At 48.8% G+C, this 25,106-nt stretch overlaps 3 protein-coding genes across 6 annotated transcripts; all 3 read left to right on the top strand.

The window, feature by feature from the left end:
* Window positions 1–2,384: 2,384 nt before the first annotated feature.
* On the top strand, window positions 2,385–9,028 carry PSME3 (proteasome (prosome, macropain) activator subunit 3 (PA28 gamma; Ki)). Of its 4 annotated transcripts, none has more exons than XM_006832691.1 (11): window positions 2,385–2,635; window positions 3,364–3,396; window positions 3,517–3,579; window positions 3,804–3,908; window positions 5,347–5,395; window positions 6,786–6,898; window positions 7,319–7,387; window positions 7,518–7,585; window positions 7,695–7,749; window positions 7,871–7,957; window positions 8,789–9,028. In XM_006832691.1, exons 1-11 carry the CDS (start codon window positions 2,594–2,596, stop codon window positions 8,867–8,869), a joined length of 765 nt encoding a protein of 254 aa, XP_006832754.1. In that variant the 5' UTR covers window positions 2,385–2,593; the 3' UTR covers window positions 8,870–9,028. The 4 variants fall into 4 exon arrangements, with proteins under 4 accessions (XP_006832754.1, XP_006832752.1, XP_006832755.1 ...); XM_006832689.1 differs by having other exon boundaries at window positions 2,594–2,635; window positions 6,786–6,911; window positions 7,284–7,387; window positions 8,789–8,869; XM_006832690.1 differs by lacking the exon at window positions 2,385–2,635 and adding an exon at window positions 3,184–3,258 and having other exon boundaries at window positions 8,789–8,869.
* A 2,819-nt stretch (window positions 9,029–11,847) lies between these two features.
* On the top strand, window positions 11,848–17,094 carry AOC2 (amine oxidase, copper containing 2 (retina-specific)). Its single transcript, XM_006833705.1, has 4 exons — window positions 11,848–13,467; window positions 15,966–16,251; window positions 16,475–16,604; window positions 16,828–17,094. Exons 1-4 carry the CDS (start codon window positions 11,880–11,882, stop codon window positions 17,092–17,094), a joined length of 2,271 nt encoding a protein of 756 aa, XP_006833768.1. The 5' UTR covers window positions 11,848–11,879.
* Window positions 17,095–18,168: 1,074 nt separating this feature from the next.
* On the top strand, window positions 18,169–23,599 carry AOC3 (amine oxidase, copper containing 3). Its single transcript, XM_006832693.1, has 4 exons — window positions 18,169–19,768; window positions 21,804–22,089; window positions 22,529–22,658; window positions 23,324–23,599. The coding sequence occupies exons 1-4, from the start codon at window positions 18,169–18,171 to the stop codon at window positions 23,597–23,599; spliced, it is 2,292 nt and encodes a 763-aa protein (XP_006832756.1).
* Window positions 23,600–25,106: the final 1,507 nt, after the last annotated feature.

Genomic DNA, 25,106 nt, shown 5'->3' on the forward strand with positions numbered 1-25,106 from the left:
TTATCTTTTCATTCCATTTTTTCCACAAATTTTTTGAAGCCCCCTTATGTTATTTCTAATATTCACTACAACCCTACAAAATGATATATTGCTAATTATTTGTTAGTAATTATTATCATTGTTGTTTTTAAGTGCCATTGAGTCGGTTCCAACCCATAGTACCCCTGTATCGGGTTTCTGAGGAGCAGCTGGTGAGCTTGAACCACCAACCTTGCAGTTCAAACAGCTTTGCAGTCTGGCGTGCTATCCCATAGCGCCACACCAGGACTCCTTAGTAATTATTAATAATAATTAAAATTCTATTTCAGAGATGAGATTGAGACTCAGCAGTTCAGGTGAGGAATCCAGCTAATAAGGAAGTGAGATAGGCTTGGAGCCAGGTCTCTCTGATTCCATGCTCTTGTTAAGTACCATGGGGTTGGTTCCAATTCATAGTGACCCTGTGTAGGGCTTTCAGGAACGGCTCGTGAGTTTGAACTGCTGACCTTGTGGTAGAAAGCTTATCCTAGAGCACTACCACAGGACTGATTCCATAGGTTTACATTTGACTGCTTTTTGAACTCCTCTTTCTAGCACTCGTAGCGTTCCATCGGGGTAAATATTTCCACCACTAACCCATGGACATCCTTCAGATCTCAGCGTAAACACCTCATTGGAGAGGTTTCCTTGGCTGTTGTAAAATGTTGTTGTTGCGAGCCTTGGAGTCAATTCAGACTCATAGTGACTGCAGTTTTCTAAGAGCTTCTGGTAGGCTTGAACTTTGCAGTTACCAGTTCAGTGCTTATCCTATATGCCACATCCTTGGTTCTCTAGTCAACCATTTCTCCCCTAGTGTTTATGTAATTTTGCAATGATTTTTGCCAACTTACTTTTTGGCACCTTTTCTTAATATTAAGCCCCATGAGACTAGAGTCATGTTTCCTTTTGATTTCTCAAAGCTCTGCTGTTCAGTACAGGAGCCACTAGCCATATGTGCTATTGACTATGGCAAATGTGATAGATTTCCGAGGAGGAGCGACTGGTGGGTTTGAACAGCCGGCTGACCTTTCCAGGTAGCAGTCCAGTACTTTTCCTACAGCACCACACTAGGATGGAGATGTGCAGGAAGTGTAAAATACCACACCAGTTTTTGAACTCTTGGTATAAATAAGAGTGAAAGAAAAAAGAATGTACATTTCTTTAATACTCTTACATTATGTTGAAATATTTTTGTATAGTTAGAACATGGTTTAAAAATAATTTCACCTCTTTCCTTTTTTAATGTGGCCGCAGGAAAAAGATGAGGCCTTCTGCTCTCATAAAGATTTACAGCCTCGGAAACCCTGTGCAGGGTCACTATGTGTCGGAACTGACTCCACAGTACTTAACAACAACAACAACTGTTGTTGTGGGTTAATGCGCTGGATTGCAAAGTGGTTCAAGCTCACCAGCCGCTTCTTGGAACCCTATACAGGGTTGCTATGGGTCAGAACAGACTTGACTGTCAATGCCATCTTTGTGGAAGCAGAAAGCTTCATCGTTCTCTCAGTGAGTGGATGGTGGGCTTGAATTGCAGACTTGTGGTTCGCAGTCCAGTGTTCATCGTATCGAGTCGCCACGCTCCCAATGTGGTTACTGTAAAGATTGAAAATTAGACGCATGACTCATATGTTTCTGGGTTCCCGGGCAAATGTATTGAATGAAATAACCAATGTGAACAGATAAACTGAATGAATGGGTAAGTGAAGAGATATGGTCTCTGCCTTGCATTAGAAAAATGTATGCAGCATTGTCCTAAAGGTCAAGACACTGGGTTCTGGTCCAGGATATATGGAAATATTGTGTAGCCTGGGGCCAGCCCTTCCTCACGGTAGGGGTCATTTTGCCCATCAGATCTGAGGTCTGGAAGTTTATGAGAGCAGGTGACAGAGAAAAGTGGGAAAACAGTCTGGTACAACGGAACTTGTCTTCAGTTTGGCTCTAGCCTCTTAACATTTAAGCTTCTGCCATTGAAAGGGGGCAGCGAGAACCTCACACTAGATGCCTGAACCGAGAGCCCCAGCAGCCGGTTTCCTTGATCTGACGTCACTGGGGCGCGACAGCGTAGTAGGTCTGGTCTGTGGGGCGACAGTTCTGAAGCTCCCTTAGGTGAAGGTGAGATCTAGGCCAACAGACGACTAAACAATTCCTGAGCCTCTTTGGGACTCTGTTCTCTGTAAATTACCCTCCACCATCCTCCCTCTTACTTCGCTATTATTGACATCTGGAGCTAGGGAGAGTCCTGCATCTACGAACTCCGCCCCGATCACCTACAGGCGAACCCCAGCGCGGCTGCGCAGAGCACGTGCGCGTCCTAGCTGGAGTCCCGGCGATTGGCTGTGACGTAACTTCCGGTGCGAGCGGCGAAAGCCGGGAGGGCAAAAAAGAGAGCAGGCAGGCAGCAGGCAGGCGGGCGGGCCGAAGGCACTGAGGAGGGAGTGAACGAGCAGTGAGTGAGCCAACGAGGGCAGCAGTGTCCCGAAGACAGCCGAGATTCCTCCCGCCCCTCTGGCCCCCACCCCGGAGCCCACAACGCCTCCGGTCTCCAGCGGAGTGGACACGGCCCGGCCCGGCCATGGCCTCGTTGCTGAAGGTGGATCAGGAAGTGAAGCTCAAGGTAGCGGCACCGGTCCGAGCTTCCGCACCCCAAGCCTAGTTCCCTCTGCAGTCTGACTGACTCCCCACTCCCCATGGCGTCTTTGTCTCCCTGGGGACGCCAGCTCTGAGCTTCCGCTGGGCTCAGCCCAGCCCCCGCTCCTGGAGCCAGCATCGGGGGAGAGGATAATATAGGGTTGCCTTTGGTACCCAGTCTGGTGATGGAGAGCCCCGGGAGACCTCGGCGGACACGTGTTGGTCTCAATGCTTTAGACCAGTGACAGCTGGAAATCCCCCAACCCAGCCAAGTCCCCGCCCCCGGACGATGCTGCCACCACCGTTACCGCCGCTGCCCTTGGCGTCAGGCCTACCCTATATCAAAGGCCAGGTCTGGGAGGGGGTTGGCACGTTTGTGAGCTCACATCCCCCAACTACTTGTCTTTTGTTCCCTGTCAAATCCAGGCAGCTTTGGATACAGGGAGGGAAGGAAGGAGGGCGGGAGGGAAGGAGGGAGGGAGGGAAGGAAAAAAGACAGGTGGGTGCAGCCTTCAAGCCCCACTTACTTCTAAGATGGAAAAATGGATCATAAAAAAAATGAAATATTTGCATTCTGGGGGTCTCTCAGCTTCTCATTACAATCACAAGGTGAGGAAAAGGCACTTGGATTTGGGATTTGCCAGCCTGCCTTTACCCCTGTTGCGGGTACTGTAAAATTTGCCTTCACTGAATTGCTCTCTTTGTTAATTTTAGGTTGATTCTTTCAGGGAGAGGATCACAAGCGAGGTAAGTGAAATAGATTGGAAAGTTAATATACTTTTTAGTAGTTGAGCATTTCCCAAAGTTGAGGATATCTATAGAGACCTACCTACAGTTACTAATTCAGCCCTGTTTCCTCACCTTTAGGCAGAAGATTTGGTGGCAAATTTTTTTCCAAAGAAGTTGTTAGAACTTGATAGTTTTTTGAAGGTGAGAGACCTTTTTTTCCCCCTCTTTCCCCCAATCTTCCCCAACCCCCCTTTTTTTTTTGCTCTTTCTCTTTTGTTAAATGATATGAAGTGAAGTATGTGTTGATTCCATTTTGTTTTGCACTGTTAAGCACTGTCTCATTTCTTGCCCTTCAAATGAAAGACTGCTTTGTTCAGCTTGAAAAGACTAAGGTGTTTGGGGGGGTTTGGGCATCTCTGTTTCAGGAACCGATCTTAAACATCCATGACCTAACTCAGATCCACTCAGACATGAATCTCCCGGTCCCTGATCCCATTCTTCTCACCAATAGCCATGATGGACTGGATGGTGTAAGTGCCATTTTATGTTTATCTTTCTGTTTGTAAGCAATGAGTTTTGTGTTCTTTGCTTCCGAGTCAGGGCGAACATGTTCAGGCAAGAGGAGGATTGGGACCTGGGAACCAGGACTCCATGACAGTTGTAGCGTACTCCCTTTAGACTAAAAAATTCTGCTCTTTTTATTGTCAGTTTATAGGACTAAACTGAACACAGGTTCTGTCAGGTGAAGTAGCCTATGCCTCCCCATGTCTTGGTAAGGTCTTCTTGCCATGTAACTCCAGCCCCTGTCTTTGATGTGCTTTTTTTTCTTTAGAACCGAGTTTTTGTCAGTCATATGTTAATTCTATTAAAACATCGATCATAACTATTTGTTATTTATCTGCATTGCTGTCTCCCTGACAGAACTTGCACTTTTGGAAGGTTGGAACTGTGTACTTAGTACGTAGCATTGTATCTGGTATATTGTTGTTAAGTGTTTTTCTGAAGAGCAAATGAAGGGTTTGAACTGCTGACATTGTGGTTCACAGTCCAGTGCTGATCTTACAGCGCCACACTAGGTGTCTGTCTGGTGTATGTTGTTGCTTAGAGCTGATGAGTTGGTTCCGACTCATAGCAATCCTGTATAGGGCTTCCAAGGAGCACAGGTGCGTTTGAACTGCTGCCCTTGTGGTTCACAGTACTGTGCTGGTCCTACAAGTGCCACAGCAGGTGTGGTGCTGGAGGTGGTGTGCCGTGGAGTCGGGTTCAACTCATAGTGACCTTGCATAGGGTTCCTGAGGCTGTAAATCTTTACCGGAGCAAAAATCTTTTTTTTACCGGGCTGTAAATCTTTTCGCCTGTGAAACAGCTGGTAGTTTTGAACTGCTGACCTTGAGGTTAGTAGCCCAACTCGTAACCACTTTGCATGGTGGTGGTTATGTGCCGTGGAATCAGGTCCGACTCATAACAACCCTGTACAGGGTTTCCGAGGCTGTAAATCTTTACGGGAGCAGAAAGCCTCATCTTTCTCCCGCGGAACAGCTGGTAGTTTCGAACTGCTGACCTTGCGGTTCACAGCCCAATTCGTAACCACTACACTACCAGAGCATACCAGGTACTAAATGCTTGTTGACTGAATATTGTGTTCCTTTCTGGAACCAGCAAATTTGTACATATTCCCTTAATTAACCTCACCCTAAATTAATCGGTTTGTTTTTTGTAGTATCCTCTTCTCACCCCTACCTTCCAACTGCTAATGTCTTATTTTTTAAAAGAGTGATCTTCCCAACTAGAATAAAAAGTTGTTTTATGCAAAATAGCATTTCTTAAAGCCTTATATGTATTTAGTAAATTGTGCACAAATTCTCCAAACAATCTATGGTGTTGAGGAAGAGATTAGACTTAATTGAAGGGTATCTGGAGGTGTGGATGTCAAGGGCAGGCTAATTTATCCTTCTTTTGTATCCTCAGCCCACTTATAAGAAGCGAAGGTTGGATGAGTGTGAAGAAGCCTTCCAAGGTAAGAGCTACCCCCCACACCATCACTGACCTGCATCCCTAAGAAGCAGGTGGACCAGGGAGTCTCCTGGTTAGGAGACAGGATCTGATTTTATTCTCCAGAGCCAGCATTCCAAACATGGTCATTAATTAGTCCTCTACCAAATTTTCCAGTAAGGAGGGAGGATTTGACTTATGGACTGCCAAGTTAAAGAAGTTGTAGGTAGAGTCTACATACCCAGATTTTCATGCAAGTCTAAGTTCCATGTTATTTTTCCCCCTTCAATAAAATTGATATATTTTGTATTTTTTGTAGTATCCTCTTCTCACCCCTACCTTCCAACTGCTAATGTCTTATTTTTTAAGATTGATCTTCCCAACTAGAATGAAAAGTTGTTTTGTGCAAAATAGCTTTTAATATCTTAAGTCTTAAGACTTTTGATATGCTTTTTAAAAATTTGTATTGTGAATTGAGTGAAGGTTTACAGACAAGATCATCAGTTTTACACTCAACAAATCCTACACTTTGTTTCATCTCAGTGATTACAAACACTTTCATGCAATAACAGTCATCCCGCTTCCTCTTTGTGGTTCCTGTTTGCATTCCACCCGTCTTCCCAGTCCTTCTCAACTTTGTCCTTAGGTTAATGTTGCCATTTTAATTTTGACTGAATGACTGTTCCATCAATCATAGCATACTTTACTAGTAGTGTTCCCCTGTATGCTTATATACTGCTTGGCTGAAAGTTAGTCCTCAGGGTGAGTTCCTTTCCAGTCATGAAGGAACGAGGGCCACAGTCTCAGGTTCCTGCAGTCTCTTTCTCAACAGTAAGCCTGGTCTTTTTTTATTTTTCCAATAATTTTGAGTTTTTCCCCACATATTCTGCCACGCTATCCAGGACCTTTTAATGTGATCCCTTTCAGAGCAGTTGTTAGTAGTAGCCAGGCACCATCTAGTTCTTCTGGTCTCATAGTCTTGAAGACTGATGTTCACATGTTTCATTAGTCTGTTGAACTAATTGATTCCAAGCCTCTTCAGTTCTTACTCTTCTTTTCTAATGCACATGGAAAGACCAATAGCTGTACCTTAGATAGCCACTCATAGGCAAACAAGATCCTAGAGGCTACTCACCAAAGTATGTAGAACATTGTCTTTGTGGACTGTGTCATGCTAATTGACCTTGGTGTGTCCCCTGAGACATGTTCTGAGCTCTTTCTGGCATGCTTTGCATACTCATTTGTTAATACATAAACTGTCTTTGATTCTAACAGTGGTGTCATGGTATGTGGTTAGGGTTGTGACAAAAGGCAAAAATCATAGCATCTCATGGGTGTGAGGAAGGATTAAGAAAAGTGGAGGATGCTGTGACCTCCTCCCCACTCCATCCATTTGACCTTCATATCCCTGCCAGGAACCAAGGTGTTTGTGATGCCCAATGGGATGCTGAAAAGCAACCAGCAGCTGGTGGACATTATTGAGAAAGTGAAACCGGAGATCCGGCTGCTGATCGAGAAATGCAACACGGTGAGACAGGCTAGTGACCTGAGGCCTAGACCCAAATAGCCCCACTTGAACAAAAAAGTCATGGTTAAGGGGCTGGCGGCGTGGTGATGGAGTTGGGCTTGGCTCCTGTACTCCTGGCCCCAGCAGCCTGAATCATATACTTGTTAAGTGCTTTCAAGTCAATTTCTGTATAGGGTTTCCAAGGAGCGGCTTGTGTGTTTGAACTGCCGGCCTTGCGGTTAGCAATCCAGTATTTATCCTCTAGCGCCATACTAGGACTCCGGGAATCATATACTTAGAGGACTTCAAAAAGATCATTGGGAAATGGGATTAAAAGATAGTGGGATTTCTCCATGCACTTTTTGAAACTGCCGTGTACTGTAGGGATTTAGCAGAAAGGGCTAAGATTCTCATATGGTTTTTGGTTTCCCTACCATCCAGGTCAAAATGTGGGTACAACTCCTGATTCCCAGGATAGAAGATGGGAACAACTTTGGTGTATCTATTCAGGTAACGGTGCTTAACTTGTTGTAAAGTAGGAGGAGAGGTTTGACATATATGCCCCTCTCCCTGCTGTGTTTTGTTGCTGCAGGGTGACATGGAAGTGGCTTTCAGCTCACTGGTTTTTGTTGTTTTTCAGGAAGAGACAGTTGCAGAACTAAGGACAGTGGAGAGTGAAGCTGCATCTTACCTGGACCAGATTTCTAGGTAGGAGGTCTGCTTGAGCTTGGCCCAGGAACTGGGATGGGTTCGGGGGCAGGAGGTAGTAGGCACTGCCCAGGGTCGCCTGAAATTTCCTCCTCTTATCTCTTTCTAGATATTATATTACAAGAGCCAAATTGGTTTCTAAAATAGCTAAATACCCCCATGTGGTAAGTAAGGATTTTGTGGCCTGAGGGTGGAAGTGGTTAGGAGAGGGGGAAGAGTGACTTGGAAAGAACCGTCTGTGGCCAGGCCTTGGGGAACAGCCATTGCTTCTGCCTCTGCTTTCAGGAGGACTATCGTCGCACAGTGACAGAGATTGATGAGAAAGAGTATATCAGTCTTCGGCTCATCATATCAGAGCTAAGGAATCAATATGTGAGTAGCCTAGGTCCTAGCCCACAGTTACTCTGGCCTCGTAGTTGCATTGATAATTTTCTTGCCATCCTCTAGAGTAGGGGTGGGAACGTGCGGCCCATAGGCCATGTAAGACATGCAAAGTCATTTGTTGTAGCCCTGCCAAAGCAACCACAGTGCCATTTGGGCTGAGTTAATTATATGTTTGACCATATAGCAAGCTAATTTTTAAGTTGAAAATTTTGTATGGCCCATAAATAATGTTAAAAACTTTGGTAGAAAAAGTACCCACCCTTGCTCTAGAGGTGGCCCTGGGTAGTAGGCCAAAATGAATGGCACAGATTCTGCATACTAACTTGAGTGTCGAGAACCATAGAATCATTGAGGGTGTCTAGCTGGGTATTACCCTTCTTTCTGCCTAGGTGTCAGGGGAGGGGAATACGGGATAGTAGCTAAGAGATGAGTGTAAGAGTCAGACCGGCTACTCAGAATGTGGGACCGGGAGTAAGTTCCTTAACATCTTAAACTGTGTCTCTAAAGTGGACCTTTATCTACCTTACAAAGATGGTGTTAAAAAATAAGTGAGATGATGACGCATTGAAGGCCTCAGCACGTTCTCACTTGTGTTAAGTGGTCAGTGAATGTTAGTTGTTACTGGACATTGGAGTGTTGGAAGGTCATTGAAAATGCTAGAACCAGTTTCAAGCTACCTTGAAGGCAGTTTTAAGTGAATAATACTGGGGTTATGCCTGTGGGACAGGGGGTGGAAATTGTGAATATACTGTGTGGGGGGTTTCTCTTTCTTTGTGAGGTGCAGACAGATGTCTGATTGCCTGATCCGATTTCTCCCAGGTCACTCTACATGACATGATACTGAAAAATATCGAGAAGATCAAACGGCCCCGGAGCAGCAATGCAGAGACACTGTACTGAGACCAGGGCCAGGGCCAGGGGACTCTGTGAGTCTGGCTCAAGACCGACATTGCCTTGGTTTGTTACATGACTATCGTGATGGGGAAACTGGCTGGAAATCGTAATCACACTGCTCTCTGTTTTTAGTTCGAGTCTAATGAAGCTCTCATCTAGTTCTGTGATGTGTTCACCTCTTTTTCAGGCCTCAGGAACTCTTCCACTTCTATCCTTAATACCCATACCTGATCCGTCCTAATTTCTGGAGAACTCCAGGTTTGAATCCGCATGAGTTGGCACAAGCATACTTGTGCTTTCTCTTTCCTTTGTCTCTCCCTCCTATGTGTTGGGATTTGTGTTTTCTTGTTTTCAGATGTTTAGTTGGTTAGAAGCTGAGAGAATTGGAAGGAAAAGTGCTAGGTGTCTTTATAGGAACTGGGCTGGGTGACTGGCTCATCTCTTCCTGTCATAGGTTAGCATCTCTTGCCTCCTCCCGGCCATAGGTGATGACTAGGGTCTCCATCTCCATGCATCCCATCTTGAGCCTGATCACAGGAACACCTTAGACCTTCAGCCAAGTCCCTAGCTTCTTCAGATGTGTTTCTAAGAAAGTTTTCACATACACGTATGTGTGCATGTGTACTCATAGAGACATGCACACATATGCCTTCCCACGCCATGATCTAACTCCCCCCAACCCTGTTACTCACACACCTTTCAGAAGGAGATGATAGTTTTTGAGATCATCATCCACTCAGACAAAAGTCCTGGACCCATCTTCTCTCCTGATATTGTAACCTCTTGGTGCCCAAGGTGAGTTGGAGGAGAACCGGGAGATGAGAAGCAGAGGTATTGGAGTAAGGCACCCTTCCTCTGTGACTCAGGTCCTTTTTGCTGTTTTTGCAAAGGCTGGCTTCTGCCTCCTCGGTGCCTCTTCCCAGGCCAGTTGTAAATTGGGGTGGGGGTCTGCAACTGTGAGGTCCCGATGCTGCTGCTCCTGCTGGGCTTTCCCTTGGGGAAATAGTTCCCTTATTTATAGTATTGTGCTTCTAGGGAAAGCAGTTTGTGTGTGTTTGTGTGTGTGTAAACATGTGTGTATGTGCACGTGGACACACGTGCATTCATACATCCGTGTGTATGTGAATATCTGTTGGGTAAATCAAACCATAGAAGAGTTGCCTCCTGTCTCTGGAATTCCTCCAGAGATATCATTTATTGTTACAGCTTTTGTGTCACACCACATTAGCCCTCAGCTTTGCTATCCCACCACTACAGGAGAGCCAATATTGCAGTTAGCCTGCCAGTGACTCTCTATCTGTTCCCATCTTGGATTCTTCCCTGTTTCTGTCTTCCAACCCACACTCATATTTCTACCTGGGATGCACCATTTTTACTCACAATATGCTGTCGAGAAGGAGTCAGGATGTTGTCTTCCCGTAAATAGTACTCAGTAACAAACCATTGCATTTTAGTTTGGCAGTGCCCCTTCCCACCCTCCAGATCCCTTCCAGCCTAAGGCCCTCCCCTCTTCCTACCATGTATTTCTCAGTTTCCCTTTTTGTTTGTTGAATTGTTTCTCCTCACCCTACCACTCTTGGATCGTAATGTAAAATTCTTTTACCATGTCAAGAAATTATTAAAATGCAGGTACTTTGACTTCTTTCTAAAGTCACAGACCCTGGTGGATGCTCTGGTAGCTAGGGGCCTCCCAGTGCTCATGTGTGCGTGCATTTCCACAGGCCCCCCCTTCTCCACTACCCTTATGCCGGCTGAACTGCCTCTTTTCTCTGGAATAATGCAAGGACTAAGGCTTCTGGCTACCAAGAGGCAAAGGTGGGCCCGTCGTTTATATTCAGTCTAAATTAAATTATATGAAAGGTAGTTCTTTTCAAACTTACGCTACCTTCTGTTGCCATCCTTACAAAGCCCCAGCTCCTGGATTCCAGTGATAGCCATGAACTGCCAGTAGAGGCTGCTGTCGTTCCATATGTGGAATGTAACCTGGTTCAAGGAGCGCTCCGTCCCAGTCTCTGTGTCAGATACCAGTTCTCCCAGCTCTTTCCTTCCTTGAGGAGATGCCAGGGACTCCTGGTTCTGATTATCTAGTTGCTTTGAGGGCTGCCTGGGGCCCTAGCTCCCTCTGAAATAAAGTGTTCTCAGCTTCCACCACACAAGTAGCCTGGTTTCCAGTGAGAACCTCACTGTCAGCAAAAGATTTAAGGTCATGAAGAGTGGGGGACCATCTCTTTGATTTTATTTTAGAGATCAGCACCCATAGCTAACAGATTTTACTGCCTACCTGGTGTGACGCTCCGCTAAGCGCATTGTGTTCCTGATCGCATGTAATTTCCATGAATCCAGAGGGTAGTTTTCATGATCCCTTCCCTGAAGGTGAGGAAACTGAGCCCTCAGGATAAGCAGCTCCTTTAATGTAGAGCTTAGGGGATTGGGGCTGGTGTGCAAGTCTGACTGCTGCTCATCCAGGCCTTGCACCATTCATGCCTCCTTTCTCACTGATGAGATGGAGAGATGGAAGAAGGCTGAAACCTCATACCAAGGATTTGGCTTTAGGCAGCAGACAGACCTGGGTATTTAGTTGTGAACTGGACAGTGGGTCCTGGCAATACTGGAAGCAGGAAAATGGGCAATGACAGTGCCTGCACATGGCATGCGGGACTTGCTGAGCATCAGAAATTGACATTTGTCTTCAGCTCCAGTCTGGGGGGACAGTGTTAGGCATTGATACTCTAATCTGCTTTGAGTGGATGAAAGTCAATCATTGGTACTGACCATGGTACTTTCAGGAGCTCAGGACACAGTAGAAGGCTGTATACATGGGAGTGGCTCCTGAGCCAAACCACAAGACAGAAAATTGGAACAGAATTATACTAATCAAGGTCAGAAATTTCCTGTCCAGCCCACGGGGTGGAGTTTTCTCAATTCCTATCCATCCTTGTGAATATAAACCCTGATTTGATGTCTGACTGGGAAAGAGCACCGACTAGGACGCTGATTTCAGCTCTCAGCATCCACCATGAATATCAAGGTAGTCCTCGTGGTTCTGATTCTGTCCCTCATTACCATCTTTACCCTGGCCTATGTTCTGCTGACCAGCCGAGGTGGCTCCAGCCAGCCTCCCCGATGCCCTTCCATAGCCCCTAGTGCCCAGCCCTGGACACAACCTGGTCAAAGCCAGCTGTTTGCAGACCTGAGCCAAGAAGAACTGACGGCTGTGATGAGCTTTCTGACCCAGCAGCTGGGACCTGGGCTGGTGGATGCAGCCCAGGCCCGGCCCTCGGACAACTGTGTCTTCTCAGTGGAGCTTCAGTTGCCTCCCAAGGCAGCAGCCCTGGCCCACTTGGACAGGGGGAGCCCCCCACCTGCCCGGGAGGCCTTGGCCATTATTTTGTTTGGTGGACAAGCCCAGCCCAATGTGAGTGAGCTGGTGGTTGGGCCATTGCCCCGCCCATCCTATATGCGGGATGTGACTGTGAAGCGGCATGGTGGCCCATTGCCCTATCACCGAAGACCCATGCTGGCAACTGAGAATGCTCAGATGTGGAGACATTTGAAAGAGGTGGAGTTTCGCAAGGCACCCATCTTCCTGTCTTCAGTCTTCAACTACAATGGCTCCACTTTGGCACCCTTACACGCCACCCCTCGTGGCTTACGCTCAGGGGACCGAGCTACCTGGATAGGCCTCTACCATAACATCTCAGGTGTTGGTGTCTTCCTTCACCCAGTGGGGCTGGAGCTGCTGTTGGACCATAGGTCTCTGGACCCTGCCCACTGGGCTGTCCAGCAGGTCTTCTACCTTGGACAGTACTATACAGACTTGGGCCAGTTGGAATGGGAGTTTAAGGCTGGCCGACTGGCAGTCGTCAAAGTTCCTCTACCCTCACCAGATGGTGCTTCATCTCTTAGGGCCCGGGTCTCCCCAGGGCCTCTGCCACCACTTCAGTTCTCTGCTCAGGGCTCCCAATACAGTGTACAAGGGAACCTGGTGCTGTCGCCCCTCTGGTCATTTGCATTTGGCCATGGGGTGTTCAGTGGTATGAGGATGTTTGATATTCGGTTTAAGGGCGAGCGAGTGGCTTATGAAGTCAGTGTCCAAGAATGTCTGTCTATCTACGGTGGTGAGTCACCCAAGACAATGATGACCCGATACCTGGATAGCAGCTATGGACTTGGCAGTCACAGCAAGGGCTTGGTACGGGGAGTGGACTGCCCCTATCAAGCCACAATGGTGGACATCCACATTTTGGTAGGCAGAGGGACAACCCAGCTGCTCCCAGGTGCTGTGTGTGTATTTGAGGAGGTCCGGGGACTGCCCTTTCGAAGACATCACAATCGGATTGAGAGTCATTTCTATGGCGGGTTGGCCAGCTCAGCCCTTGTGGTCAGGTCTGTGTCATCTGTGGGCAACTATGACTACATTTGGGACTTTGTGTTGCACCCAAATGGGGCAATCGAAGGGCGGGTCCATGCCACAGGCTATATCAACTCGGCTTTCCTGAGGGGGGGAGAGGAGAACCTTCGCTTTGGGAACCGTGTTGGGGAACAAGTGCTGGGGACAGTGCACACCCATGCCTTCCACTTCAAGCTGGACCTGGATGTAGCAGGTGAGTGCTGAGCAGATTAGGGTTGGCGGCGGAGAGGGGAGAGGTCTCTGGAGGTTTCTGGAAGAGATAAGAGGGTGGGGTTCGTGTCACAGTTTGTTAGGCCGGGGGAGCAAGGACTGATGGAGCGTATTCAACTGCAGTTGGTCTGCACGCTAGGCATTTGGTAAAAGGTAAAGAAGGTTCTGACCAGTTCCTTTGACCTGTGATGGTGGCGAAACTACCCTAACTAGACAGGCTGCTTGATGTGGGCCTGAGGCACCCCGTGGGGAGATGCAGTGGCCTGCCCTGCAGTGCAGGAAGATGTGTACTCACTGGAGAGGCTGTAATGGGGCGCTCAGGGTTCTTCCTAACTGAAGGTTAACGGGTTTGGGGCTGGTAAACAGAAACAAGCAGTCTTTCTAAAGCTTCAGGCTAGGGATGTTGTGGAACCTGAGAAGGGTGTGGTTCCAGAGCTAGAGGATTTCCAACAACTGGGGTGGGACATAGTGGCCCCATCAAGGGGAGGGCCGGCCCATTCTTCAGTACATGTCATCAGGTGGACTTGGTGACATGAAGGCATCCTGCAAGCTTAGTGCACGCATGGAAAGCGACTTCTCAGCAGGGCTTGGAGCACAAAGAGGCCTTGCTGCTCTTGACATTTTGTGGAGGCCAAGGTAACTACTTTAGAAGTCATGTAATTTTAAGACGCAGAAAATGAGCAATTTACCCAACAGCTCCATTTTACAGTTGCAAACAGGTAAATGGAGGCCATGGTGGGACAGGAAATGACTGCCTAAGTATAATGCACTATGACATTTATGAAACATTTTCTTACCTTGTTTAGAAAGGCATGGGGAGGAGGAGAGCTTAAAAAAAAAAAGCCACTAATAGGATCACATTTTATTGACTAGATGATTTGACCTATTTGGGATATGACTTTTCTGATTTGAAATTTCTCTTGAGTACTTTTGACATTAAATAGCCTTGTTTTGGGAAGTCAAATGAAGTACGTTTATTGGGGACCTAATGTCATGGCGCTGTGGGTTAATATGATGGACTGCAGGTCCGTTTGAACTGTAAAGTCGGCAGTTAAAGCTCTCACCAGCTGCTCCTCGGAAACCCTGTGCAGGGTTGCTATGAGTTAGAACTGACTCGACAGCACATAACAACAGTGGTGTGGTGGATAAGCACTGGACTGTTAACTAAAAGGGTGGTAGTTGAAACTCATCAGCCACTCCTTGATGGAACTGACTTGATGGCATTTAACATCCAAGTGTACACAGCACAGGTGGAAGGCTTACAGGAGGAAGGGCCAGCTTTCCAGGGCATCCCTGTACCGGTGCAATGAGCATGGGTCACACGTAAAGAAACTAACATTCCACTGAAGACCTGCAGAACGAACCAGTGTCTGACCAAGTGCTGGGCCAGGTAGTGAAGGCTACAAATGCAGTGGAGGTCCTGGGAGCTCTAGGCAGTTTGAAGACACACATCTCCCTGATTCCATAAAAGACTGGATGTGGTCCAGTCTGTTGAGACAGCTAAATCTCAGAGCTGGAGAAGAGTGTGCAGTGGACCATGGATGGAATTGGGTTTTTCCAGCAAGGTCATCAGAGGTATATCTTAACATAGCTGTAAGAATGTTAATAGTTACATGCATGTGCTAGCATAACTGCATTTGTAATTCCTCGGACCCTCACAACATCTCTGAGGTGGTAGAACAGAAGTTATATGACATCCAGTGTAGAGATGAAGAGATGGACTCTGAATCAAAAACTTGGTCCAAGGTCTACTGGGTAGATCAGCACGAATAGAATTTTCTATACTAGTCTCCATCTGCACTGTCCAGTTAAGTTAATAGCCACATGTGGCTGATGAACACTTGAAATATGGCTAGTGTATCTGAGTAACCAAATTCTTAAGTTTGATTTCATTTTAATAACCACATGTTAACTAAACTAAAACTCACTCACTGCCAGTGAATTGACTCTGGCTCCTAGGGACCCTACAGGACAGAGGAGAACCACCCTTCAGGGAGTCCAGAGTTACACACATTTGTATGGCACATCTTTCTCCGGTGTGGCTGGTACGTTCAAACTGCCAACATTTCAGCAGCCTATTGCTTAACCATTGTATCACCAGGCTTCCTCATACGTGACTTTAGTGCCATCAAGTCAGTTGAAACTCATAGCGACCCTGTATAGGGTTTCTAAGGCTGTAAATCTTTGCATCCTTGTAAGGAGCGGCTATGGACTCGAACCAACGACTTTGTGGTTAACAGTCTAGTACTTACAACACAGAGCCACTGTGCTTCCCACATATGACTTAATGGTTACCATAAAGGACATGTGACAGGTTAGAAAAAGGCTAGCACTTGAATCCAGACCTTTGGGTCTTTGCACTGGCGCTCTGACGAACTGCCTTTTGTGGGTCTATGCAGTGGGGCTTTGTGGGGAAGATAAAGGGTCTGTCTGGGTGACCTCACCTGGTGTGGAATTCCTTTCCCTCCCCTCACCTGGCAGGACTGAAAAACTGGGTTGTGGCTGAAGACGTGGTGTTTAAACCCGTGGCAGCCCCCTGGAGCCCAGAGCAGCAGCTGTATCGCCCACAGTTGACTCGGCAGGTCCTGGAGAGGGAGGATCTGACAGCATTCTCCTTGGGAAGCCTCCTTCCCCGTTACCTTTACCTGGCAAGCAATGAGACTAATGCTTGGGGTCACCAGCGTGGGTACCGAATCCAGAGCCACAGTCCCCTTGGCATACACATGCCCCTGGAAAGCAACATGGAGAGGGCCCTCAGCTGGGGGAGGTGAGGAGGACCCAGGGCAGGGGGGTGGTAGGGGAGGGTCACCCCAGCCCCCAGCCCAGATCTTGGAGACCCCAACTGACATGCATTCATTCTTGTATCCCCCCTTAGATCCAAGTAGATATGGGATGGGAAAGGTGTCCCAGAATCTGACCCACAGGGTTCTTAGGCTGGTAAAGGCCCTTGTCACTTTCTGACACCACCTCCTCCAACAATTCCTGGTCAGATACCAGCTAGCAGTGACCCGCAGGAAGGAAGAAGAGTCACAGAGCAGCAGCATCTATTACCAGAATGACATCTGGACACCCACTGTGGCCTTTGCTGACTTCATCAACAATGAAACCCTCTTAGGAGAGGTTCGTAGCCTAGGGCCAATGACGTTCATCCTTCCTGGGGCAGCCACGGGGACACTTTCTGTAGCTTCTCACACAGATCACCTGGGCATATGGTGTAGGCAGAGGTCAGAGGTGGACGCAGGACTCAGACTGAAGGCTCAGGAATTATAGCTGGAGTGGGGGTGGGAAATGGGTGCTTTAGGGTTTTGCCTCCAAGCCCTCCAGCGCTTCCCTCTTCCTGCAGGACCTGGTGGCCTGGGTTACAGCCAGCTTCCTGCATATCCCCCATGCTGAGGATATCCCCAACACAGTGACTGTGGGGAACAGTGTTGGCTTCTTGCTCCGACCCTATAACTTCTTTGATGAGGACCCCTCCATCTTCTCCCCTGGCAGCATCTACTTTGAGAAGGGCCAGGATGCTGAGCATTGCAGTGTCAATCCCATGGCCTGCATCCCCCACCTGGCGGCCTGTACCCCAGACCTGCCCCCGTTCTCTTACTCAGACTTCTAACCCTGAGGGTGCAGTGTGAGACCTGGAGGGGCTGAGACAGGAGTCCCTTCCTCTTCTTCACTCCCCAGCCCCGAACCCTTATCAGTCCTTTTCCTCTGATTCACACTCCCAAAGTTCCTTAGGAAACCACCTCTTCCCAGATAACCCAGATACCATTATCATTTCCTGTTCATTTAAAAACAAAAATAAAGATGAATTTATAAAAACGGTATTAAAATATTGAAGCAAAAACAGCATACATCCTACCACTCAGAGATACTTAATGTTCACTTTGGGTGAGCACTTCGCTACACATTTCTTTATGCATATATATTCAAATGGAAGAATAGATAAAATTTTGTAAAATAAATGATAACATGGTATGTGCAATTTAAAATAAAAAGTATTGCAAGGATTTTACTTGAATTTATTCTGTTTGACTTTAAAAATCTGCAGAGTCTGCCAGAGAATGTTTAGGACTCTTGCCAAGGAAATTAACGGAGGAGGAGAAGCTAGCAGGAAAAAGGAGACAGACCTGGCCAAGGAACGTCACGGGGGAACTCTGAGGGCTGGGAGTAGAGGTTTCCTTAGGAGGAGAATAATAGTTTGTAGTTACAGGAAAGGGAACATCTGGCCCTGGAAATGTGGGGGCTGGAGAAGGAAGCTGGGCTAGTGGGGAGACTTGGGGTTACTCTGTGCAGACTCAGCTCCTTGCTGGGGTTGTATTTCTGTGCTCAGGCCAGCTGCTTTATCTTGAAATTTCCTCCCCGTCGCTCCTACCCCAAACTCAGCTCTCTCCTTCAACTCCCAACTCCAACCCTGACCTAGAGAGCGGGTGCCTGGTTTGGAGCCTGGAGGACCAAGCCTTGTAAGGTCTGTGGAAATCGCTGCTGCCTGGCTTCAGACCCGCCCCCCAGCCCTGGCCCATCCTCCTCCCGTGTGCATTTCCCAGGCTCCAGTCTCCTAAGTGCCTAACTCCCAGGAGCCTCCGCCAGCAACCAGGAGCCCACCAGCCTAGAAGCCAAGAGAACCTCTCTCCTTCGGGCCTGAGGACACATACTACCCTGCTGCCCACTCCGGATCACAAGAGAGACGATGAGCCAGAAGGCCACCCTGGTGCTCCTGGCTCTGGCCGTAATCACAATCTTTGCCTTGGTTTGTGTCTTGTTAGCTGGCAGGAGTGGAGATGGGGGGGAACCCAGCCTGCCTCCCCGCTGCTCCTCTGAGTCCCCCAGTGCCCAGCCCTTGACACAGGCTGACCAGAACCAGCTGTTTGCCGACCTGAGCCGAGAAGAACTGACGGCTGTGATGAGCTTTCTGACCCAGCAGCTGGGACCCGGGCTGGTGGATGCAGCCCAGGCCCGGCCCTCGGACAACTGTGTCTTCTCCGTGGAGCTTCAGCTGCCCCCCAAGGAGGCAGCCCTGGCCCACCTGGACAGGGGGAGCCCCCCACCTGCCCGGGAGGCCCTGGCCATCATCTTGTTTGGGGGGCAAGCGCAGCCCAATGTGAGTGAGCTAGTGGTAGGGCCGCTGCCCCATCCATCCTACATGCGGGATGTGACCGTGGAACGCCACGGGGGCCCTCTGCCCTACCATCGTCGGCCTGTACTGGCCAAAGAGTACCTGGATATAGACCAGATGATCTTTGACAGAGAACTGCCCCAGGTCGCTACGCTTCTTCACAAATGTTGTTTCTATAAACACCGTGGACGGAACCTGGTGAAACTGACCACTAGCCCACGTGGACTGCAATCAGGGGACCGGGCCACCTGGTTTGGCCTCTACTACAACATCTCAGGGGCTGGGATATATCTGCACCCTGTGGGCTTGGAGCTGCTGGTAGACCACAAGGCTCTGGACCCTGCCCAATGGACCATCCGGAAGGTGTTCTATCAAGGCCGCTACTATGAAAGTCTGGCCCAGCTAGAGGACAAGTTTAAGGTTGGCCTGGTGAATGTCACGCTGATCCCAGACAATGGCACAGGTGGGTCCTGGTCCCTCAAGTCCCAGGTGTTCCCAAATCAGGCTCCCCCTCTGCAGTTCTATCCACAGGGTCCCCGCTTCAGGGTCCAGGGGAGTCGAGTGGTCTCCTCATTGTGGACTTTCTCCTTTGGCCTCAGGGCTTTCAGCGGCCCAAGGATCTTCGACATCCGCTTCCAAGGAGAACGGCTAGCATACGAGATCAGCCTCCAAGAGGCTTTGACTATCTATGGTGGAAACTCCCCAGCAGCAATGCAGACCCGCTATATCGATAGTAGCTTTGGCATGGGCAAGTACTCCACGCCCCTGACCCGTGGTGTGGACTGCCCCTACGTAGCCACTTACTTGGACTGGCACTTCCTCTTGGAATCCCAGACCCCCAAGACACTCCGTGATGCCTTTTGTGTGTTTGAACAGAACCAGGGCCTCCCTCTGCGGCGGCACCACTCAGATTTCCACTCCCACTACTTTGGGGGCCTTGCAGACACGGTTCTGATCATCCGGGCTGTGTTCACCTTGCTCAACTATGACTATGTGTGGGACATGGTCTTCCATCCCAATGGGGCCATTGAAGTCAGGTTCCATGCCACAGGCTACATCAGCTCAGCATTCTTCTTTGGTGCGGCCCAGAAATATGGAAACAAAGTTGGGGAGCACACACTGGGCACTGTCCACACCCACAGTGCCCACTTCAAGGTGGATCTGGACATAGCAGGTAAGATATCCTGGCAGACAAGGATGCCAGACAAGGGGGTGAAGAGTTATCGCCATTGGCTTTGGGTTTTGTGTAGGTATCCAGGGCAGGAAGATTTGAGCATGACTACACAGTTTTGAATTTTCATGCTTCCCCTTTTGCTGGATTGGAGAGAGCTGGCTATTGAATTTTTTCAGTGGCTGGGTGCACAGCTGCCAGCCTCCTTCCACGTGACCTCGTTAGAAAATCTTGAGAAATAGCTTTGCTAGTTTCCAGTAGTATCCAGGTAAACGGGCTCTCCTTTGCCTTCCTCCTTTGTAGTTGCATGGGCATCACCTCAAATAGGTGACCATATGGTTTTCAGCATTCTGGCCTGTTTTCTGGGTCTGGCCTGTGGGGCTTACTGGTCTTTTCATTCTGTTTCCTTGGATGGTACAAACACCTGGCTACTAACTGTAAGGCTGGCAGTTCAAGGTCACCTAGAGGCACCTTGGAAGAAAGGTTGGTGATCTACCTCTGAAAAATGAGTTCTACTCTGCAACACATTGGAGTGGACTCTGGCAACTGGTTGGTTGTTGGTGGTTTGCATTCTATTAAGTCCCTGGTGTGGCACCACAGGATAATACATTGGACTGCAAGGTCAGCAGTTCAAACCCACCAGCCACTCCTCAGAAACCCTATACAGGTCACTATGAGTCAGAACTGACTCAATGCCACTTAACAACAAGAACTCCCTGTCAGGCCTGTCATGGGACAATCCTGGGTTGCACATTTCTGGAAGATGGACCCTCTGCATTCCTGACCACCCAGCTCTTTCTGGGCATGATACATTTAAAGTTGAGGGATGGGAAAGATGTTGTTATTAAGTGCCATCAAGTTGGTTTTGACCCATAGCAATCCTATGTAGGGTTTCTGAGGAGCAGCTGGTGAGTTTGAACCGCTAACCTTGTGGTTCAAACTGACTTTGTGGTCCAGCGCATTAACCCACAGTGCCATATGGGAGAGACAATGAGGACTATTTAGGGTAGTTCCTCGGGCTGGTGGTTACAGAGCACTAAGACTGTGTGACTGTCTTGGCATCGTCTTTGCTTTTCATTTTCCCTCCTTCTCCACATTGAGTTGATCACCATGTTTTTCTTCCATTCTGCCTCTGAAATATCTCTAAACCCTTCCTTGCCCTGCCCCCCCCCCGCCATCCCTGTTGGCATTTCTCTGCTGTGTTGCCCCCCTCTTCACTTCTTCTGAGACTCAGGCCCACTCTGTGCCCAGAGGAACCTTCCAGATCAAGCCAGCCTGCAGCCTCTGGATCCTGCTTGCAGAACGGCTGACAAGGCCCTTCCTGCCCTGCAGAGCCTTCCTCACATTCCAGCTACTCCCACTACCCCTGTCCCAGGATACCCCAGGAGTGCAGTCAGCTTCTTAGTGTTTGTCTCACCTTGGCCACATTGTCTCTGCTGGTGACATCCTTCAAGGCTAGGCTGTAAAGCTGCCCACACTGTGCTCCTAGAACCTTGACACTTCAGCCAGTCAGGTTTATGGTCTGGGAGTGGGTGGATGAGGATAGGCTTTCATTCATCTCTGTATCCCCAAGGCTGAGTTCAGTCCTAGTTATTGAAAAGATGAATGGATGGAATAGAATCCCTAAAGAAATATTTGAATGTAATGGAGTTCTGGGGTGGTGCTGTAGGCTAAGCACTGGACTGTTAACTGCAAGGTCAGCAGTTCAAACTCCACCAGCCGCTCCTCAGAAACCCTATACAAGATCTCTATGAGTTGGAAACTACTTGAAGGCACTTAACAACAAAAACATCCATAGCTCTGGCTGAAGGGTTGGAGGGATCTAGGGCAGAGGGACAGGAAATGCGGAGCTCACTCAGTTCTGTGCTTCTTTTTAAGACTCTGGGCCCCCTGGCTCTAAAGCTGCCATGAGTCAGAAATGACTCCATGGCACTTCACACCACCATCACCAACTCTGAAGCGGACTGGGGGAAGAGGCTAGAGGGAGCAGGGCAGCTGTATGATCAGCTCTTTCTTTCTACCTGCCCCCCTCCTGCAGGACTGAAGAACTGGGTCTGGGCTGAAGACATGGCCTTTGTCCCTACTCCAGTGCCCTGGAACCCCCAGCACCAGTTGCAGAAGCTGAAGGTGACTCGGAAGCTGCTGGAAACTGAGGAGCAGGCTGCCTTTCCCCTGGGAGGGGTGACCCCTCGCTACCTGTACCTGGCCAGCAACCACAGCAACAAGTGGGGTCACTTGCGAGGCTACCGGATCCAGATGCTCAGTTTTGCAGGGGAACCGCTACCCCAGAACAGCTCCATGGAGAGAGCCTTCAGCTGGGGGAGGTGAGCAGGGTGGGTGTCAGAGAGGGCCTAGAGGTGAATGGGATGGAGGGGGACAGTGTGGAGTGGGAAGGGGCAACTGGGAATTCAATCCAAACTCTCCACTGGGGTAAGAGTTCAGGAAGGATTTCCTAGTTATCACATCAGAAGTTGTCTCCAAGGGCACTTTTCCCATGGAGCGCTAAAGCCCAGGAATGAGGAGAACTCTTTTCTCATTTTGCTGGGAGAGGGAGCATTCTGTGTCCAGGGAGGGGATGAACAGGCAGGTTTTGGAAAGGTGCTGCCAGACACCCTAGGATAATGTCAGAAGTTCTGCAGAGTTTAGCTGTTAATGAAAATGAGATGGGGAAATAGGTCTGTTCATTCAGCTCCCTCCCATCAGAATCAGACAGACAGCAGGATGGGGTTAGTGACCATGGTACCCTGACCAGTACTTCCCTAGGTACCAGCTGGCCGTGACCCAGAGGAAGGAAGAGGAGCCCAGTAGCACGAGCATCTACAATCAGAATGACCCTTGGACCCCAACCGTGGACTTTACAGATTTCATCAACAATGAGACCATTGCTGGAGAGGTCAGCTGACCTTGGGAGGGTGGAGGGAGGGAGATGGGGCACAACGATGAGACCCACATCTCTTGGAGGTCCTTGCCAACCATGTGAGCTGCTCAGGAGTAGATCTCACAATGGCCTTTTGAGAGAATCTTCTTAATTTGGGAGTTGATATGTAGACACTGGGCGAGGGCCCAGACCTGTCCTTCATACCCTAAAGTCCTCTAGATCCCAGCTTCATGGAAGGAGACTGGCCATAGGATGGCAATATTTTCTGACCTCAGAATTCATGAAGGGCTGGGAACCAGCAGGGAAGCTTCTCCCAGCCCTTGCTCCGCCCCTGTCAGGTACTTTTCTGAATGTTGGCCTCTTCTTGCCTCCATTCTCCTACTCTGTTTGGAAATTCCAGGAAAGTGAAGAGAGGAGCTGAGGTAGCCTGTGTGTTATCCTTCCTGGGAAATGTCACAGAGAGGACACAGGCCAGGGGCAAGGTGCAGTATCGATGCAGCTATGAAAGGAACTAGTTATGTTTAGACTTCCGGGCCAGTAGGAGAAAAAAAATACTTTAAAATTCTTCAACACAGGATTCTTTTGAGGGAAGATGGGCTAGTAAGCTGGATCCTTTTAGGCAGACGGAGCATGTCCTTAGCAAAGTCAGGCCACTGACCCTCTTTCTTCTCCCCTGTTAGGACTTGGTGGCCTGGGTAACAGCTGGCTTCCTGCATATCCCACATGCTGAGGACATTCCCAACACAGTGACTGTGGGAAATGGTGTGGGCTTCTTCCTCCGGCCCTACAACTTCTTTGATGAGGACCCTTCCATCAACTCAGCTGACGCTGTCTACTTCCGGGGAGACCAAGACTCGGGAGCCTGTGAGGTCAACCCCCTGGCTTGCCTCCCACAGACTGCTGCCTGTGTCCCGGACCTCCCTGCCTTCTCCCATGGAGGCTTCTCTCACAACTAGTTGGTCTCTAGGATGGGAAGTCTTACCAGGGGCTCCAGGGCAAGGGAATGGGGAGAGGAGGAAACTGGTCATCCTGCTTTCTGATCACCTTCCTCAGACCCCTGATGTCCCCTCCCGTCCCTAGTCTCCTCTGTCCTCCATCGCTCTCCCTTATACTAACTCCTGCCAGGAGCATCCTGAGCTCAAGGGGAACTCAGACATGCTAGGATCCCACCCAGTGAAGAGAGGGAGTGAAAAACAAGTTCTTCTCCCACCACACTCCTTTTGTACATTTTCTTCTGCCTCCTAGTTTTCCCACATCTTTTTGGACTAGCTCTGGGTCTCTGCCTGGCTTCCAAAGGCCCTTTCCTGGGAGATGAGGATGGAGGCTCCAGGGCAGGTTCCTGCCCATCTACAGACAGCTGGAAAGGTTCCTCTGCCTACATTCCTGTTCATCCTCTGCTTCCCCACCTTGCCCTCCCTCCCTGTTTTTATATCCTGGATATCCCTTAAGGTGCTCGCCAGCCCTCATTTATCAACTTCAGTCTCCTCTCCAGCCCCTGGGGCTGTGGAAATTACAAAGATGCAAGGGGATATCTAGTTTGAAGGGACAATTCCTGTTTGCCTCCTGGGTCTGTCACTTAGTCCAGTAGGACTTATCCTCACCTGTATCCTGGGGCAGAATTGTGTTTCTGAACAGTTTCTTCCTCTCATTTTTATTTCTCTGCTTTGCCCTGATGGTGCAGTGGTTAAGTGCTTGATGGCTACCAAAAGGTCAGCAGTTCAAACTCACCAACCAGTGCTCCAAGGCAGAAAGATGTTACCATCTGCTTCCATAAAGATCACAGCCTTGGTCACCCATGGGGCACTCCTACTCTGTCCTAATCGGCTGCTATGAGTTGGTCAGAACCAACTCAGTGATAACATGTTTGGATTTTTGTTCTTTTGGCCTTGCCCTCTTTGGCGAGCATGTTCATAGTGACAGATAGCTGCAGTTCAAGCTAACCTTTTATGTGGTGGTGTGGGCTGTTTGACAGTGGCCTCCACTCAGCAGAAGGGAGGAGGAGGTGGACACCAGGTGGGAAGCAGAAAACCCTTAGATCATGCAGACATGTGCAGACATGCCAATGAGCCATGGCCTCTGGTGAGGAGGGGATGTCCCATGGGGACACAGTCTCAGGGCATCTCATCACTCACTGCTTTCCCTCCTGGGGTGTGGATTGGGGATGGGCACAAACAAATAGCAAGGGGGTGGGGACAAGAGAACAATAGTCATCCGTCCGTAAGACATTGGGTTAGACAAACTCTGATACAGCTTTCAGTGCAATACTACCAATAGAGGATCATCGTCAAGTGAAGCAGGCAAATGCAGAAATGATCAAGCACCTCCCATCTGTGTTTTAGAAAGGAGGAGACTGTAAGTACATATTTGTTTATCTATGCATATTCAGAAGAAAAGGGGTCTGGTAACCTCTGAAGAAGGGAACTCAGAGGGAAGAAATAGAAAGGAGGGGACTTGACACTGTAT

Source organism: Chrysochloris asiatica, unplaced genomic scaffold (genome assembly GCF_000296735.1).
Source record: "Chrysochloris asiatica unplaced genomic scaffold, ChrAsi1.0 scaffold00007, whole genome shotgun sequence".
NCBI classification, from domain to species: Eukaryota; Metazoa; Chordata; class Mammalia; order Afrosoricida; family Chrysochloridae; genus Chrysochloris; species Chrysochloris asiatica.